The sequence below is a fragment of the Aphelocoma coerulescens genome, chromosome 2 (assembly GCF_041296385.1).
Source record: "Aphelocoma coerulescens isolate FSJ_1873_10779 chromosome 2, UR_Acoe_1.0, whole genome shotgun sequence".
Taxonomy (NCBI): Eukaryota; Metazoa; Chordata; class Aves; order Passeriformes; family Corvidae; genus Aphelocoma; species Aphelocoma coerulescens.
The window spans coordinates 138,468,735-138,489,169 of NC_091015.1; the positions used below are offsets into that span (position 1 = coordinate 138,468,735).

The 20,435-nt window shown below is 39.1% G+C and overlaps 1 protein-coding gene across 1 annotated transcript in view; it reads right to left on the reverse strand.

The window, feature by feature from the left end:
- The window catches only part of TPD52 (tumor protein D52), a 127,541-nt gene that overhangs the window by 65,131 nt on the left and 41,975 nt on the right, over window positions 1-20,435 (reverse strand). Inside the window, exon 6 of the mRNA XM_069004993.1 lies at window positions 1,417-1,598. Coding sequence (XP_068861094.1) covers window positions 1,417-1,598 — 182 coding nt within the window. The remainder of the gene's footprint in view (window positions 1-1,416; window positions 1,599-20,435) is intronic.

The window sequence follows — 20,435 nt, forward strand, 5'->3', positions numbered from 1 at the left end:
TCATGAAAAAGTGCACAGAAGACATCAAAGATCCATAAGGATAAACTCCTCAATGCTTCACAAGGATCTTTCCCAATGTGCAGAACGAGCAGGCCTGGCAGAAGGCTGGTGCAGCTGAACAGGGAGTTTCAGTCTGAACTCTACCACAAAATCAAATGAATGGTCAGACTGAAACTAATACAGAAACACTCCTCAAGCATGCAAGAATGGGATTGGGAAAGGCAAAGCTTATCTTGATTTAGAATTAGCAAGAGATGCAAACAGCAACAAGGGCTTTATCACTACAGCAGCAGCAATAGACTAAGAAAATCTTTGCCTGCTGCCAAATGGGACGGGCATAAAGGACTCCGTTCATCCTGGGACATCAAATATATTTGCTCTGAAAGTCACAGACCTGACAAAAAAAGGACCTGAGTATAAAAATGCTCTGAAAAAATACCATCAAAGACTTGTACAAAAATGTGTGATTATTTCTGTTAAATCTCTTTTTGTTAAATCAACAATTTCAGAACTGATTATCACAGGAATCATATTTAAAGTTTCAGAAACAGTGATGTTGGAGATTAACAAAGATCCTCCTCCTCTCTTAGGGAAAACAGAGGGAAAAGAGATGGACTAAAATATTCTGATGCTAGGAATTAGAAAAGATGATGTTTTGCCTGTGTGTTAAAAAATAAGTATTAAAGCAACCTGGAGACAAATTAAATAGACATGAGATCTTTGAATAATACATAATTATAAGGTGCTAAAGGCAGTTTAGAAAGCTTATAAATGCTATTTCCACTAGAATTCGTTGCTTTCTTATCTTTTAGCTAAATACTGTATTCCCCAGCACAATTGTTCTAGTTCCACCACAGTTGTTTTACTTCAGGACAGAGTGAAACTTGACGCCAAAATCTGTATCGAATCACCTGCTACAATACAGAATATTTGACCACATTAGCACTGATCATCTGCTATGAAAAGTATTATCACAAATAACATGTAAACTCCCCAGTACATCACCCCATGTATACATACTTAGCAGGGATAGCTACTGCCTAAGAAGACTGCTTACATGGGACTGAAGTTCCACATCCACAAAACTCCCAAGTATTTTAATAAACAGTGCTTGACAACTGTTTCCCTTTTCTTCAGTGACTAAACACCCAGTAACTTCCTTTGCTCATCATATATTGGAATGATATAGATAGCAATAATGTGTAAAGGCATCTGAATTCCAGACAATGATGAGCTATGCAGACCTGTTTATGATCATACTTTCATTCTGCACAATACATTGACTTCCACAGTTTAAAACCCAGAATTCATCCAAACTATCGAAGTCCAGTCCAGAAGATGTCCAAGTCCCGTTAGCTAGGCATTTCAGGATGTCATTTACAGATGTCAATCACCTACCATAAGTTTATTACTTACTTGCCATCAACTTCTGGTCTTTTACACACACAGTGAAACTTGCCACCAAAATCTATGTACAGATCATCTTCTACAACATGGAATATTCGGCCAATGGCAATTTTATCTTTGGCAGGTCCCATCTGAATTAAAGGAGAGCGTCTCAACATGGATGCAAAGGATTCAGATTTCTCTGAAGGAACCTACAGATGGATAATAGAAAAGAAAAAAACATTTCACAAAACATGCTGTCTGAAGGAGGATTTAAATTAAAATTTCAACATATAAAAAGGCTTCATTCACTGAATAACAAGTAAAGATTTCACATGTTCATCACATTTTTAGCAGGACTTCTAAGGAGGCATCTGGTACATTTCTCCACCACCAAACATTTTACACATTAAAGGTAAAGCTTTCATTAATTCAGTCAAAGAAAAGCATAAGTGTGCATCTCCTGAAAACATCTGCCAGTTCTACTACTGGTTAGGTAAGTTAATTTAAAAATGCATTCCAAATGTAGGAGATACTCCCAAAAAGAACACCACTCATCTCTTTGTTATCTCATCAGTGAAAACCAAACCTGAATTAGTACCTTGCAGCTATTCATGCAAGTATTTAATAATGAAAAATACTTAAATCTTTATTTTAAAGAACAAAACCATTTTGCAAAGGCAGCAAAAGTAGAAAGCATGCACAGGATGGATCTAATAATAAAAAAAAAAAATTGAACCATCACTTCTCTCATTTTTCACTCTACAAACTCAAAGTAACTAAATAAACAAAATGCCAGTTTCTTCTCATAGAACTTTGGGAAAATGTGAGAACATAAATCTTCCTGCTATGCTTCACAGAGTGAAAGATCTCTGTTCTGTAACCTGAGAAAACTTACTATCACAAGCTTACCATCACATGCTAGGTGAAAATATCCAGCTATATTAAAATGAGACTCAATCTCCCATATGATGTCCCTGATATCCTAAATATGACTACTTTTTAAGATTGTCACCTTTGAAATGCAATTAGTAAGAAAAGCCTACGTGCTAGGAACAAATGAAAATGGAGAAGCATTTTGGAAGCAATGCATACCCAGAAGTGAATCTAAGGAAATCATTTTATAGATGGCTAAATAGATTTTAAAAATTATAACCTATTAATTTTCCCTACATTTAGTATAATTATTTGATAATAATTACTTTGTGCAAGATTTCAAACTTTCTGGAACCAGGAGAAGAACTAAACAAAATAATCAAGCAATTAAATGTTAGAGCTCTGCTGGCTTCAACAACACCCTTCCCCATCAACTGCTTCAAGTGGATGCTGAAAATCCATCTATATTTGATATGAACAGAGAATAATGCCATCATTTTCCAGTTGTACTTTTGGAAACTTCTATTCTTGGACAAGTCAAAACAAGAGACAGTTTTGAATTCCAGCTCTGCTGGAAGACACAAACAGCATGGATTGCTCTGACAGGACAAAGTCTCGGGAATTACAAGTCAGAGATCTGACACCTGGTATATTTGCTGCTTCAGAAACAGGAACTGTTAAATGCAGCATCCCAAGGACAAAGACTGAAAAATGTGCAACATGTGCATACATGCACACACACCACAAAAAGAAAGCATCTGGCCATGGTAAACCACAAACAGATCAATAGGATCTTACACAGGAAAGCTATTATCGTACAGGTTCCAAACCTAGCATTGTTTGAATTTCACAATGCATTCTAAATTCAAATACATGAAAATTAATTACACAGGATGCATTGTAAGTACACCAAGCAAAAAAATGAAAAATGCTGGAAACAGTAAGAGGACATATTTAAATGTGATTTATTATATTAATTAAGGGGACAGCAGAAAATCAATGTATAAATCATAAGATAGAAGTAAACATTTCAAAATTAACATCCCCCAAAATGACTCTCTCTGGGCAGGGGATTACAAATCAATATTCATACTGAAATACCAAAAGCTGTTCCAAGGGAGACTAGGGCACAAAAAAGCACAAAATTCAGAGGTCTTCCACTAAAGGGCAAAGAAAAGAACATGGCAACAACACAAACTCAGGATGACAAGGACTATTATCATATCATCCCAGACTATTTTCAATCATTCTTCATTGCAAGGTAGACTAATAAAAAAATTGGTCAAAAGAAAAAACAAACAAACAAAACAACAACAACCCCACCACCCCTCCCCAATCCCCAAACAAAAAACCAAACAAAAACACTGACAATGGCAGGATGTTATCATTTGCAGGGTAACAAACATATACTCCACAGCTAAATTCAAACCTTGGGTAAAGAGCAGCTTTGTTTTGACACTTCAACAGGAGATGAGGAGGTCCACCTATGGTTTGAACTAATTTAATGCTAGTGGAATCAGACACCACACTAGATGATCCATAACACCAAATGAACTGTCTTTTTTTACATGTAGATCATTTGGAAAAAAGCCTGAGCTAGTAGAGAGGATCAAGAGAACTTCCAAGTTTGGTCTGAAGATTTTCCTACACTATCTACATAGATGTCATTAGCAATGACATCTGAACACAGTGAGCAATACTGAGATTTTTTTGCTAAGCAATTGATGCATTTCACAGTAAATCAGCAATTATACTCATTTAATGGCATTCACCTCATTCATGTTGCCTTCATACAATGGCAGACCTGGTACGGCTCTCTACACTCAAAAAATCTCACAGCACTTCATGAAGATGAGTATACTAATATCCTATGGATTTCCTGTTTTCATCACCTAAAAATGGTCCATTCTAGTTAATAACGTCTCTCTTCTTTATTTCCCTGGCAGGAAAAAATACAGATGAAAAATTCTCCCATGTGCAAACTCGCCTGTGAAATAATCTCTGCACACAACAGACAAATGCTGTCTTTACACACTGACAGATGTGCTCACTGCTTACTAGAAACAGATTAAACTAAAATACAGATGATAATGTATGAAGAAATTTTTTGCTGTTCTTCATGATGGACAGTTTTCCAAGAAGCCACCAGGAATCTGTCAGAATTCTGTCACAAGCCTACAAGTCTGCAGTGTTCTCTATTCTGCATCCTGGAGAGGAACTTCTCAAGAGCACAAATAGCTGATTTATGTATACAATAATCCTCAAGAGATGCCATTAGTTACTGCCATCAAGGACTCTTTTGTGGACATTCTAGAAACAGAGTGAGATAAAATGCAGTATTTTCTCCCTTTTTCTGCATAACCTACAGCAGATCTCATTAAAGAGTAATTTATCTCAAGCATTTAAAAAGATTTAATGACATTTTGAGTGCTTTCCTCTACAACTTCTAAATCTCCTTAACTGGATTCTCCACAGTAGCATTAGGGAAAAACAGTAAGACTGTACAATAACAGGGCAACACACTTTATTACGCACTCTACTTTTCTGACTGTCAAGGAGTGTTGGCCATGCAGCTCTGATAGATGATGCATTGATAACATGTCAAGTCACAAAAACTGAAGGTTATTACAAAATTCAGAAGCACAAATGGCACATTCTTTTTAAGTACCTGAAGTATAAAGGCTTTTTTTAACCCTCCTCCTTCTTAAATGCCAGATCTGTTTGATTTTCCTTCTAATTTCCAGATTTTAAAGCTTTTTTATAAATATTATACCTATCACTTTCAGTGTGCATAGTTCAATGAAAAAACAGCAGCTCTTTCAGCAACAGAACTCTCCAAGATGATACATATTAACCACGGAGTGGGAAAAGTCATAGATTTAAACCCCAGTAGGATACAAACAAAAGAAGTAACTCCAATGGAGGAATGTAACATACTATTTCTGGAGCAAAGCCTATGACTGTACAAGCAGGGTGGCCCTATCCCACCCACTGAGCAAAATATCTGAAAACCCAGGCTACGTGCTTTATGTCTGCTTGCAAAGGCAAGTAGAATGCACACTGGAATGTAAGAGATATGGATAAGAAGAGATGGAAGATTGGTAATCTGATTGCTACAATTAAGGGGTGAAAGACATATTAACATCAAGCAGTATGCAACCCTTTGTAACTATCAAACTTGTTTTCCTCAGCACTGTCATCCATAGCTACACAGACCTTTCTGTCCAAAGTTAATTACACAACAAAATGGAAAAACCAACTTGCAGTGATAAATTAGTGTGATGCCTCAAAGCTAAGGGCCCCAGCAGCTTGGATACCCAAAATGGGACTGGAAAAGGCCTTGAGCAACCTGAACAAAGTTTAACCTGCTTGGAACAAAGGGTCTGAACAGATAAGCTCTTGACATCACTTTCAACATGTACTATTGTACTTAGGAAAGATGACTGGAGCCTGCTATAAAGAATATTAAAACCAAATATATTAAGCTACCCACTGAACAAGTATATATTGATGAGGCGCTTTTTTCAACAAGCAACCTAAAAATTCCACTATCTACTAGCCCAGCAAACCTTAATTTTCCATACCTTATAACTACTGGAAGTGTGCACTGTTGCTTAGATATAAACCTAAATCCCAGGATTTTTTTAAGTGTTGAAGGCATTACTAGGGTAACGGCTCATAGTGATTCATGCAGTTTATTTACCAAACTTCTCTCTTTTACTACTTTTTACTTGAATGCAACAAGCTGTATTTAAAACTCCATCAAGCAGAAGAGTATCACCTTAAAGACAGCAGGATGGACTCAGACACTACACCACAAAATCTGACATCCAACAGTTAAAGGCCTTCCATCCAGAAGCAGCCCAAGAAGTGCTGCCAACTTGAGAACTCTCCTGAATTTCTCAAAGAATAACCATCAAGCTTTATTGTCACCAACACAGTTTCCCAGACACTGAGGCTGTCCCAAAAACAGCACTGAATACTCATGAGGAGCACCAAGAGGACTGACATATGACTACAGTGACTGAAATTTCAACATATAAACATACCAGCAATTACATCTGAAAGTGTTTTCTCTAGGTCCTGCCTTCTTTTTATGCATTAAACTATTTGTTCTAATAATGATGAGTCCTTATTGAGAAGTTCCATGTATCTTATGCTCATCTCAGAATATAATCACTCAAACTTCAGGCATCACACCTTTTACTCATCTCAGGGATGAACAGCTCTCAGTCTCCCCTCAACCAGATCAGTTCACGTAACTTCTGTACCTTCAACTTTGAACACGTTCACAACTTATTCCCTAGCAGCGACCAGTGATTGTAGAGTTTTCCCAAAGAAAAAACTCTGCTTCCTGTGTTAGTAGGAAAGCAAAGTTTAGGGAAAAATTATTTTAGAAGTATAAGAGCTGACATTAACATTTATTACTTATTTACTCTAAAAATACAAACAACCACTAGTAAGAGCCTAATCTACATTTCTAAAAAACCAACTAAGCTTTGAATAGTCAGGCTCATTCCACTGTACAGCCACTGTCTACCAAGACAGCATTCCCACTAAACCTGCACAGCCCTCCACACCTTGAGCAGTCACGGACCATTTGTCTCCACTTCTAAAGTAGTTCTGCACTGGGCAAAGCATCCCATACCACCCACCTTAGGTCTCTGTCACTTGTACTTCTACCCAAGGGACAAGACATAATCGTTCTTTTTCTTCCTTCAAATTTTTTAAACCTGTCCCACAGTGTAGATACATCCCAGGATGCAGAAAACACCATCAGTAACCATCTCAGTATACAGCACTAACTACAGAATTATACAATCTACACCTTTGAAGAAGACTTGTGCCTACCGTTATTTTTTCAAACAACACAAGCTATAGCTCTGCAGGCCAGGGCTTCACCAACTTGCTTATTATCAACAGATATAACAATAAAGAGTAAACAATAAAGAGGAACAAAATCTGACAAATACTTGTGCTTGCAATATACAGTACATGACATGCTTGTATTACGTAGTACATGGAAGAACAGGCTGCCCAGAGAAGCTGTGGATGCCCCATCCCTGGAAGTGCTTAAGGCCAGGTAGAATAGGGCTCTGAACAACCTGGTCTAGTGGAATGTGTCCCTGCCCATGGCAGGAGGATTGGAACTAGATGATCGTTAAGGTTCCTTCCAACTCAGGTGATCCTATGATTCTATGAAATCAGAAGTCTAAGATGAAATATAACTCAGGACAATCATTTGGACTTGAATATGAACAGTAATGCAAAGACAGGAACCATCTCTATTCTAATATTTGACAACCATTGGAAAAAGTACCAAATTATTGTTACCCTCTTATTTGCCAGTGACATTCATCTTGTGCAGTATTAAGGAAGACAATCTTCAAACTGCCCGTTAATATACACCATTCATACATGGACAACACATACAACAGACATCAGCATGACACCAGTGACTCAAAAATGTATAAGGCTATTTTACAATTTTTTTGAAGCTCAGTGTTTAATTCTGCAATATGTACCAAGGCAAATTTTAAAACACTATTATTTAAAAACTCTAAATGTTTATGGATAAAACAGACAGGTAAAACTATGAACAGAGTAGAAAACAGGAAGATTGGATTAGGCAGAGCTGTATAAGGATAAACAAGGACACAGGATTTAGCTAGCATACACAAACTAAATACAACAGCCACAAAATTCACCTACTAAAGCCCATAAATAACAGCACATCACCCCACATACAGCACAGGCACAATTATAACCAAAGACAGCATGAACACAGAGTCTATTCTTTTAAAGTCCACTGTCTGTTTTGCATTTATCATTCCCAGAATACAGCTCTTTTTCCTTCCCAATGAGTGGCCTGAGGTTTTGTTCCATCAAAAAAATATATCAAACAAATGAAGTTTATGCTGTTTCCCCACAGATTAAATTTACAACCCAAAGTGGGCAACCACAAAGACAAGGAAAACCTCTTCAGTTTCCTTTAAACGAGACTTTTCCACTTTATTCTATACAAAAAGAATAAAGTGAAGAACTGATTTAAACTTCTTGTTAACAAAAGGTTTTGAAGATTAAATACTGAACAAAGCTTAAACAAAAGCAAGATTGCTATTATTTAATGAAACTACTGAAGGGAAATAGTCCAAACAGAAAGCATAAAATGAGGATTTGTGATCCAAAGCAGTAATTTAGGGAAAAATCTAAGATTAATGACTGCAAAGTCACAAAGAAGAGCTTTGAAAGCAGTCAAGGAGAAAACTGGAAGCTTCCCTGCTAGGTATTTACAAAATACACAGATATATATATAAGATATTTATAAAAAGCTTCATATGAATCACTTCCTATGCAACAATTGTTACAATGCCAAATTTCCATGAAGACAGCACTTGCACACCAGCTAGGATGTTCTGAATTCTATAAGGGAATTATTTTAGTTATAAGGATTCTCATCTAATATTAATTATTTAATATCTACAGGCCAGTAGATAAAATATCAGTGTAACTAAGAGTTCCAGCAGACACCATATTCCTTCATTTCCTCCCAATCTGAGTAATGATTTGAATTGCACCATCAACAGTAGCAAACTCCAAATTATGTAGTTTTGGAATAAACATAGATAGTATCTGTACCCAACTTTTTAGAGGTAAGTTTTGATAAAAGTAGGAGAGGGGAGAAGGAAACAGAACCACTTTTTAATACAATGTGGTAGTACATAGTGATATTCAAGAACAGTGAGCACTAGAAGACTTTCCTCCAAAACTTTAACATTTGAAGGGAAAAAAACTTTCAGATTTTATGATTGGAAAAAGCAAGGGAAACAGCTCTGTCCTGCCTGTAAGAGGGAAATTGACTGCTATATTTTCATTCTTTATTAAATTTTTATTGACTTTCAAAAACTTTGCATATTTCAGGTTTTAATTGTTCAGAGTTATTTCTCATCACAGTTTTAAAACTACAAGTACCCCTAAAGAACCACCAGAAAGCAAAGCAAACTTCTGCTGTTTCAATCAAAAGAGGAACATCCATACATTCTCCTCAGCATAGCAAAGAAATATGGTTTTATTTTAAAAAGCAAACCAAACAAAACTCTTCAGCCAAAAAAGTTGGAAGTAAGAAGATGAAATGAAGCATTTAACCATCCCTTGATGAGAAGCAGTAACTGTTTTGGCAAAGCATCATTCCAACTTCACTCCAAATCTTAAGATTTTTGGTGGATTTTGGATTTTACTGTCAAAGCCTAATAGTATTTTGTACAAACCTCCTCACGAAAGCCCTGAGTCCTTGTTTTTGTTAATACTTCAGGGTTAGGCTTTAAGGAGTATAGGCACCGAACTCCACTCTCACCGCGAACTTGAAGGTAAAATCTCACAGTGCCTGCTGCATACAGTGTGCTGGAATTCTCAAAGTCACACAGAATCACAGAATCACAGAATCAGAAGAGACCTCTAAGATCAGCAAGTCCAACCCATGCCCTAACACCTCAACTAAACCATGGCACCAAGTGCCACATCCAATCTTTTTTTAAACACTTCAAGGGATAGTGATTCCATCACCTCCCCGGGCAGACAATTCCAGTACTTCACCACTCTTTCCGTGAAAAAATTTTTGCTAATATCCAACCTATATATCCCTTGGCGCAGCTTAACACAGTGTCCTCTTGTTCTGTCAGTTGCTCCCTGGAGAAAGAGACCCACCCCCAGCTGACCACAACGACCTTTCCGGAAGTTGTAGAGTGTGATAAGGTCACCTCTGAGTCTCCTTTTCTCACAACAGCTCCAGCTCCCTCAATCATTCCTCATAGGGCTGTGTTCCAGGCCCCTCACCAGCCTTGTTGCCCTCCTCTGGACATGCTCAAGCATCTCAACCTCATTCCTGAACTGAGGGGCCCAGAACTGGACACAGTACTCCAGGTGCGGCCTCACCAGTGCCGAGTACAAGGGAAGAATGACTTCCCTGGTCCGGCTGGCCACACTGTTTTTGATACAGGCCAGGATGCCGTTGGCCTTCTTGGCCACCAGGGCACACTGCTGGGTCATCTTCAGTCAGCTGTGGACCAGTACCCCCAGGTCCCTTTCTACATGAGCACTGTCCAGCCACTCTGTCCCCAGCCTGTAGCGCTGCAGGGGGTTATTGTAGCCAAAATGCAGGACTTGGCACTTGGATTTATTAAACTTCATTCTATTGGACTCTGCCCATACCAGCAAACCAGTCCCAGCATACCTATAAGCATGCTGAACTGAACTCTCTGGGGAAGAGCACCTTCTCCCCTGTGGAGCATCTCAGACAGCATGATCTACTCCATAAGCCTTCTTTGCAGCTTTGGACAAAACAATCCGACAGTATTTTAAATCTTAGTTGTAAACCAGAGAACTTTGAGCTGCTCTTGCCACTCCATTTGAAATCAGCTAAGCTATAAGCACTGGAATATGAAGACTATCCTACTTTAGTTATCAATTTTGTCCTAAATAAACAACAATAACACTAATAAAAAGCCTCTAGGAAATCCCATTTAGATAGTTACATTAACTGGATATCCAACTGCCCTCATAAGGCTGAAAACACCAAAAGTAACACTGGAAATAAACTCTGATGTTGCTTTCTTACACACACATATTACAGTTGACACTTTTCTCACAGAATGGTTTGGGCTGGAAGGGACCTTAAAGGTCACCCAGTCCTAACGACCTCTGCCCTGGGCAGGGACACCTGCCACTGGACCAGCTCAGAGCCCCAGCCAACCTGGCCCTGAATACTTCCAGGGATGGGGCATCCACACCTTCCTATTCCAGTGCCTCACCACCCTCACCACTCTTTCTTTTGTCCAGCCAAGACCCACCTTCTTCCAGCTTAAAACCATTGCCCCTGGTCCCATCACTACAGACCTTACTAATAAAGATTGAGAGAGACCTTTTACTTCATGTTGAAAATACACAGTAAGGTCTTCCCAGAGCCTTCTCTTCTCCAGGCTGAACAACCCCAATTCTCTCAGCCTGTTTTCTTTACAGGAGAGGTGCTTCAGCCCTGCGAACATTTTTCTGGCCTCCTCTGGACTTGCTCCATCTTTCATATAGTGCAGACCCCATAACTGATGGAGTACTCCAGGCAGGATCTCACAAGAGAGCAAAGGGTATTTATCAATTTTTAAGTCCACGAATTTATCTGAAATACACTTGCTGAGGTAAATGCAAAAGTCTCTAGCTGAAATTCAGTGCCTTATGTCAGTCAGTCAGTCAGTCTAGATGGCCCCTGTGATCACCTCCAGCCTGAAGATCAATAGTTTAAGCTTCAGTTACATAAGTACGTGTTATACTTTCAACAATACAAATACCATGCAAGCCATAAAACCTTCTGGCACATAACTCCTAAAGAAGAAATGTAAGAACTGTGCTGCTTTACTGACTTCCACATAGGAAGAACTGTAACTAATTAAGAAAGAGGCTACTGACAAAAGTATCTACACGGGTATTTTGAAATTCATGTAATGCAGAAATAAATTATTTTCACTGAAGAGTATCTTCATTTTCCAACTTGTCCAAATTACAGTTCTTGTTTACCAATCTTTCTCATCCTAAAAAGAAGAAATATGGAGAGGACTAAACATCATTTTTACCAAGGACAGGGTTATTCATATTGTCCACAGGGAAGCAAACACAGTTATAGGAAGTTATAAAGGTTGTCATACTTGGCAAAGAGCATTGGAAGATTTTGCTTGGCCACAGACACAAATGTTAAGCCGACTTCCCATAGTGAAATTATACTTTTTTTAAAAGTGTTTAAAATTATATTTTGATTGCAGATTAGAAAAGGATTACACTTCAATTTTTAAAACAACCAAAGTTTCAACACACTATTTGATATAAATTTATGTTCACTAACAACCTTCCATCGAGGTCCATATTTTGGTACTCACTGTGATGCCGTAGGTTTTAACTTTTATATTTTTCAAATTCTGTACTGCTTAGTGTGTAACCCTGAAGTTTCTTGTAGCCTGTTAATTTCTGCTCACTTGTGCTAGGTAGACATAACAAAGCCTCTCTGGGCCTGCTCTTCAAGGACATCCAGACTGTCCTAGGCCCAAAAAGTATAAACCAAAAGGCCGCTAAAGGGGGGCAAGTGGAGGGCGATTACATCATTAAATTGAAGCTTTAATTGGAGAATTAACCCTGATATGCAAATGAACCAAACTTATAAAAGTGTGAAGAACTCGTGACCTGTTGTCCATCTTGGGGTCCATCCTGGCAGTAGGCTCTGGCTCCCCAGGGGGTACCTTTGGAGGCCTTTCGAATAAATACCGACCTTATTCCCTTACTCCTGTCTAGTCTCTGTTCCTAGGAGGCCTCTTAAGGCATCAACTGCAATGCTGACTGATGAATATAGTATATTCCAAACCTAGTTTAATTTTTGCATACAGAACAACTTCTAATTAAAAATATCTCAGCTGTGCAGAGAACACATGATATGCTTGAATGTATGTATTTGTATATATATTGCCCTCACAATAATGAACAATGTAATATTGTGAACTAAGTACATTTTTAAAAGAGATGCAAATAACAATTAACCAAATACACGTAGTACTAAACCAGTAAAATACCATGGTGAAAACTATCTTTGTCTCTCATAATTACACTTTACAAGTAGGATCATGTAGATCTCAAAAGAGAAAAAATATCACAGGAATAGGATTTGTATGCCTAATATTCAACAGGTTTTCCTGAACTGTACTTTTAGTATCAAAACTTCTTTGTTGTCTAGAAATCTCCATTGAAAAAGCCATTTGCAGCTTTTTTCTATTTGAAGAGGGGTATTTCTTAACCTTATCATCAAGATGCAGTATACAAACTGTTCTTCAACTCATGAAAGAGCATTAATTATTCAAAATACTTTGTAAACATATGTAAGTTACCCATGCCTTATTCCATGCTGCTAACTCAAGTGTAGCAGTACTGTTCACAAAACAAATGTCAATTTTTTCCATTAACAGACTAATCTCACATGTCCTACAACAAATACTGTGCTATCAGAGTAAATGCAAATTAAGCTGCTTTTTTTAGACAATTATGGCTATCCCTGCTCATTATCAGAAGAGTCAAAGGTTTACACTATTGCGTTTGAGTCTGGGTGTTTTGGTATTATATACAGTGACACACGTGACTAAAATTTTAAAACATACTTTTTTTTCCTGTGACTTTATGTAACTGAGCATGTGCTTAGGAAGAATAGCATAAAACATTAGAGTACATCTGGGGAGGAGCAGGTCAGCACAGCTGTATTATGAAAATTAATCATCTGTTGCTTCTGGATCCTTTTTTGAAACTTCTTCATCAATCAGCTGCCCGTTTAAAACCAGGAAGTCATATTGCTAACACACTGTAATGCTACCCAAACCACCAAGGCTTACCCAACAACTCTTACAAATGTACAGTCTGCTGCACTGGTTGACTCAATACCAGCTTCTTTGTGTTTGTAGTAAAAGGAAGGTTTTTCATTTACCTTCCCCTTTTGACTGGATACACAGCAAAGAAACTGCAAAACAAGACTTTCATAAAGGATTTCAAATGCAGCTTTGAAAATACGCTGTTGACTAGGCAAGTGGATCATTTACTGAACAACGCTGAGCTAAGACTTCATTTCACAACACAAAATAGCACAGAATTTGGTCACAATAAAGCTGCTTATTTTTCTTGAAATTAAGTAACTTCTATAAAGAATTTAAAACATGAAGTTCCTTTCAAGGATTACTTTCTAGCATACAAATAGAACATTAGCATCTAAATCACAGAAAGTAGGTGAACCTACTGCATGGATTATGTCAAAAGGAAAATCTAACCAGATGGGCACACAGTCCTAAGAACAGCCCATGGTGTTTTGAGCCCAGTACCTGCCTGTGCAGCTTGACTGCTTAGACAGAACTGTGCATCGCTTCTCTGAACAATAACATGTGTGTCCCTGCATTTTAAGCTGCCATGCTGGAATGGGACACCAGCAATCCCACACAACTGCACTGTCACAGCTTCAGCCCAACATTTTCTCTATTTATCACTACTCTGCTCTTCCAGGCACTTTTTTTTCCAGGTTCCTAGGGGACAGAATGCTGTTTCAATAGTCATAATAGGAGAATAACTGGGATCTCCCACAGCAACACCGGCTGTAATTATCCTGTTGATAACAGTAACCACTAGAAAGGATTTCAATCCCTATTGAACTGTTACATTACGGTTACATGCACCTTCTTCCAGATATCTCAGTCAAGCCTAGGCAGCCGACATGCACTTTCTTTTCTCCCTAATACTGGCAATACCAAAACAGTTTAATTTTGGGGATTTCACTCTGACAGCCAGTCATCAAAGGCATATACCTACCACTCATGGACCTCCAGCAACGCCAAAGCAACCACTTGCCAACCCAGAGTTATCTGGAGTGAGTTCCAGGAAACAACTGCTCCAGAGATGTGATCCTCATTTTCCTCAAGTCAACCAAGGACAGAGGGCCCAGGGCCTTCCCACATGAATTTGTGTCCCTGAGTACACCTTTGTGATAGGCAGCATTGACAGTGTTACTGTGCTATAATTAAGTCCTCCAAAGGGGCAGCATGCATCATTCCTCTGCTGTCCAACATCAGAAGTCTTGTCTACTCCATTTCAGAGAGTGTTGCTCCAACACCATGTGAGTTTTACTAATCCTGTCATGCAAGCACTTCTGTCACATGCAAAGCAGGTCAGGTCATCTGACAGACCCAGCTGTGCCTACGGCTGGGACAAACCCAAGTCAGAACAGACAAGTTTTGGTGCCTCAGCCAGAGCATTCACAAGGCAGAACTGCTCCTTCACAGAGGTCAAAAGAAGGACAAACAGGCTCATTCCTACTTTAATACAAACCAGCATTTCGAGCAGATCCAGCTGAGAGGATGCTGAGAAGGCTGGGACACAGTCCTTATTTAGCACGAACCTGAAAGCACCAGGACGTGTTCACAGCATAGCACGAGCAAACATAACCCGAGTTTCTCAAATGCAGAATTACAATCTGGCAAAGCAATCAGGAGAAACTTCCAGGTAAAGACTACTCATTCCAGATCCCGCAAACCCCACAGCTGACAAGTCACTCTCTCAGTCAGTCAGCACCTGAATGCTGTTCAGAAGATAATCCACCTAAAAGAGTAACCTCTGTGCCTGGCATATAGGTTTTATTAAGGGTTGTTATATTTGTAATCAAGCCAAGAATGTTATTTGTTAGTTATTTATTAGCACTAGCAAAGCATTCCAGCCACACAAAGATTACAGGTGTCCTAAGAAATATTACACTATGAAAATGACAAGTGAAAATTGCACTAAATATTAATCAGCATTTTTGCTCTCAAATGAATGCAACTTCAGGAAAATTATCTTCTAAATGCTAACTTAGGTGAGAAGAGAGATTGAGAGGAATATTTCCCATCAATTATTAGCTGAAAATAATTCTGAATGTTTTTTACTATATGATTTCAAAACATCCAGTGTCACACATTATTTTAACCTGAGGATGCCCAGATACTGCACAAGCAAGACAACTACACATTCTTTATAAAGATAACCGTATAGCTGACAGAAATGTAATACATTCCTTTAAAATTGTCACTTTTGTGTTTTAGTTTTTAATTTCTTCCCTAAAACATAAACAGATAAAACAGTTCTTTATATGAGCTATTTAAATATTTTTTTGTTTTCTTTCTTAATGAATACTGGTATTTTATTTTTTTAAGTAGTGACAAGACATTTAAATACACAGATGCCCTTCTCAAACTTACAAATCCTTTCAGCAAAGAATCTGTGGCTAAGTTAATTTAAAAATATGTATGTGTCTGGAAGAATAATTAATAATCTCTTTCAGAAATTAGTTATTATAATGTACTGATAGCAATCCAATCCCTTCTATCTGAACTACAGACAATATCAGTTGCGTTTCTTCTTGATAAAAGCTTTCCCTTCAAACACAGTATTCACGGAATTAAATAGGAACTTCCCCAGACGTGCTGCCTTTCCTGCGACATCTGGAAACAAGCGGTGCCCTCTGCTGTGCCGGGCGGGGATGTTCACCCAGCCCCCGGCGCAGCATCCCTGCCCGGCTGGGCCCAGCAGGCTGGCCGAGCCGGGGGCTGCAGATCCTCCCTTTCTGCTCGAGTAACCAGTCCCTGACACGCACCTGGTGGTTGTACCCTGCTACTCTCTCATTAAAAAGTCCCAAAGAGCAGCTCATCACACTGTGGCACATATAGCAGACTAGCTGCAAAGCTCACATAATGATAGCCCATTTCTACCTAAAAGGACATTTGACAAACTTCACCACTCATATTTTAAGCATTTTTAGACTACTTAGTTCACAGTGAAGAAAAAATGTGCATTTATTCTTAATTAGTTACTTTATTCTTACATTTTCTTCGAACTTTGGTAACTGAGCTAACACCACAGCTCAAAAACCATTTTTCTACCTGTATCATAAATCACCTCCTTCCTAAAGACAAGGTTTCCTATTTTACTAGGCAAGCAGCTTTAATCCAATAATGAAGGTAACACGTAAAGCATTTAGTGTCCTTCTAAAAGATTTCGTTAAGCAATTCCATAGAGAAAAAAAGAACTTTAAACTTTAAACTTTTTATAATGCAAAACTTAAATATAAAAATGAAGAAGGAAAATGCAGTAAGAAGTGAGTTGCCTGCTGTAGACAAATATCATGTGGGTCTATCAGGATATTTGGCTTACCAAATTGCTACCTTTTAAACAATTTTAATCAACATTTAAGTGCCATGTCTGTAAGTTCCCCTATTTACAAAACAGTAACAACAGAACTGCAAATTGAAGGTAAAAGCCAAAACACAAACTCAAACCCTTAAAAAATTACCAGCACAGCAGAGACACCACCAGGCAACTCTGAGGTAAGGTCAGCAGCACACATTGCTGCAAAAAAACTTAAAGAGCTACCTAGGAAAAATATCATCATGCTTTTTGAATCATCTGAAGACAAACACGTGTCAACAAGCCCATTTGTCAAGTTTACTTATATTTGCCTAAACTGAGCCACTGCCAACCAAATATCAGCCAGTTCATCCAGTTTCAAAAATGAAGGAACAGCTGACATAGGAAACCCATACAGGAACATTATCAAGCCTCTTCCCAAAAGAAAGAGAAACACAAAGAATCCAAACACCTATGGCTCTTACAGGACAAAGCACAGCAAAAGACAGGCACCACTTGTGAGCTAAGATAAGGAACACGAGTTTTCCTCTGATTGTAGCTCAGATAAGGGATGAGCAAGACCACATTCCTCCTGCTTCAAGGAGCAGATCCTGCAGTTGCTGGGTGCCCCAGAAAGGGACTGCAGCTAGAGACACCACACCCTCTCCTGAGGGAAGCATGTTGTTCCACTTAGAAGGATCTTATCAAAAGATCTTCTAAATCTTTGAGTTTTTCCATCAGCATCCAGTGCATCCTCCCATAAGTATTACCCAGCTTTACCAGAGCAGCATCAGGGTTGCTCCTGGCTGTGGAAAGTTTATTTACCAAATAACACACTTTCTAGCAATCAAATATCAGCTAAACGCGGTGATAATAATTTCAAGAAAACTACACAAAATGAACAGACTACACTGCAGTCAGATCCCTGTCATTTCCCTCGTTTCATGCCACCTTCCACTGCTAACTCATTCTCACCAAAATCCACTCCTTCGTCTGTGGACTCTTCAAACAGCAATCAGTGAATAAACACTAATCAGACTCAGTGAGCACTACCTGTGCTACGAACAGCATGAAATAGACTCATGATAATCTTCATCTCATTGTTATGCTTTGAACATCACTAGGCACTGCAAAGCAAGCTACTTTCCTTCCTCTGGTTCAAGTGAAAAAGTAGTTCAGCAAGTGTAGAGAAATTCAGAGGTGTGGTCCAGATACTCATTTTAAAACCCTAGTTTGACTTCTAGTAAAGCATTATTTATATTTGTGTATACAGTTTCACTTAAAAATGATGTGAATACAATGTAACATTTGAGTTATTTAAGAAGCTTTAAAGGCTTGATGACAACTCATTTACAGATAAAAAGAGAGTATGTAGATAGAAAATGTTTCCAGCTACTCACTCCAACAGAAAAACAAAAAGGGGGAAAAACTTAACCCCCCCAAATTCCCAAAGTAGCATTCAGTATCTCCTACAGCTACATCAAGTGACTCTGTTCCCAAACTCTTCTGCAGACATCCCCTTGGACATCACCTGAGCCCCCTGGTGAGGCAAACTTTTAATCTTTGCACAGCCAGCCTTGCTAGTGTGGACTTTCAATGGAAAACAGAATGTTGTAGATTATGCAGTAATTTGGGATATTAGGTCTTGGATTCAGTGACAGGCATTTCCAGTTCTACACTTCCAGTACCAAACCATTCCCGCCATAATAATTCACAGCTTTAATCTCCATGTCCTACTGAGCGCACTTCAAGTAATCCCAGCCTCAGGTGTGGTCAAACAGAACTGAAAAAGTTAAAAAAAGAAGAGTGTCAAGGATAAAGACCAGCATGGAATCACTTCCACCTAAGGAATAATCAGAGGTCAGGGTTTTTCAGCTTGGAGGAGATATTCTGGAATATGTCAGTACACACACAGAGCTTTTTCTTGTTTCCCTACATGTCTGCTAATGGGCACTGTCACAATCTGTGGGGGAAATCAGCATGACAAAACTCAATGCATTGCTAAAGAAAGTGATGGTTATTCACAAAATCTCTACCTTTATTTTACTACTCACTCTTTCCCAAGTTCCATCCACTCACATTCCCATACCCCCGGATTCCCAACAAGCATCTGGGGAAAAACCATTTGGGTACAACACTGGGGATGAAGGTTGCCAGCTATCAAGGCCTCACCACACCTCTGACATTATTCCTGTTTGACAATGGTGAACTAGGTTTTGGACAAATCTTTTACACCCTTCAGGAGTCAACAGTTGTTGACAAGGTGGTCCTTTGCTCCAGAATTCTACTTATTGCAGCCTCAATAAATAGAAGACTGCTGCTCACCATCTCTCTCTCTCCATGACTGATTCATGGTGGCGTAACAGGAAAACAAATGGCACATAAGATACGGGACACAATTCTATAACCCTCCTTGTGCACTACAGGAGCAGGGTCTGCTCTTGATGAATCATTCATGCTGCAGCTTATCAGAGTGCAGGCCTTGCCAAGGACAGCTTCACAGTGAACTGTGGTTTTTCACATTAATATGCAGCATGCTTTCAACCCTTGTACTGCTGTTTCTTTTGCTGGCATACAATTCTACAGGTGTTTCACTCATAAAAGCCTTTATATTTCCACTAAAAGTCTCTGGAATACTGGTTTAACAGGTCTTTGATCAGACCCAATAAAATCCTTAAGAAATTTTCCACATCCTCCCTGCCAGCCTGTAAAAGCCAGAATACAGCTTTACCCATGCAGCAGTACCTTGCATTCTACACAACCAAAACTGCTTGCATGCTTTCTACATTACATTTTTGTAGGAGCATGTTAAAAAGAAATATAAGCTGTCCACATTTCTGTAGGCTAGTTATTATGCAGGGTGAAGTGGTGAGAAGAGAGAATAACTAAGTTACTAGGGTTGATCTCTGGAAATCATCCAGTCCAACCCCCCTGCCACGGCAGGGTCATCTAGAGCAGATGACACAGGAATGTGTCCAGGTAGGTTTCTGGGTTTCGAATGTCTCCAGAGAGAGAGACTCCACAACCTCCCTGGGCAGCCTGTTCCAGTGCTCTGCCTCCCTCAGTGTAAAGAAGTTCTTCCTCATGTTGAGGTGGAACTTCTTGTACTTTAGTTTTTGGCCACTGCTCTGCATTCTGTCACTAGGCACCACTGAAAACACTCTGGCACCATCCTCTCCACACCTGCCTTTGAGGTATTTATATGTATTGATGAGATCCCCTCTCAGTCTTGTCTCGTGCAGACTTAACAGGCCCAGCTCCCGCTGTCTCCCCTCGTAAAAAAGATGCTCCAGACCTCATCATCTTTCTAGCCTTCCGCTGGTCCCTCTCCATCAGCCTCTCGTCTCTTTTGTACTGAAGAGACCAGAACTGGACACAGCATTCCAGATGTGGCCTCACTAGAGGCGAGTAGAGGACGCTGCCTCGGCTCGATCCCCTCGCGCCCTCACCTGCCG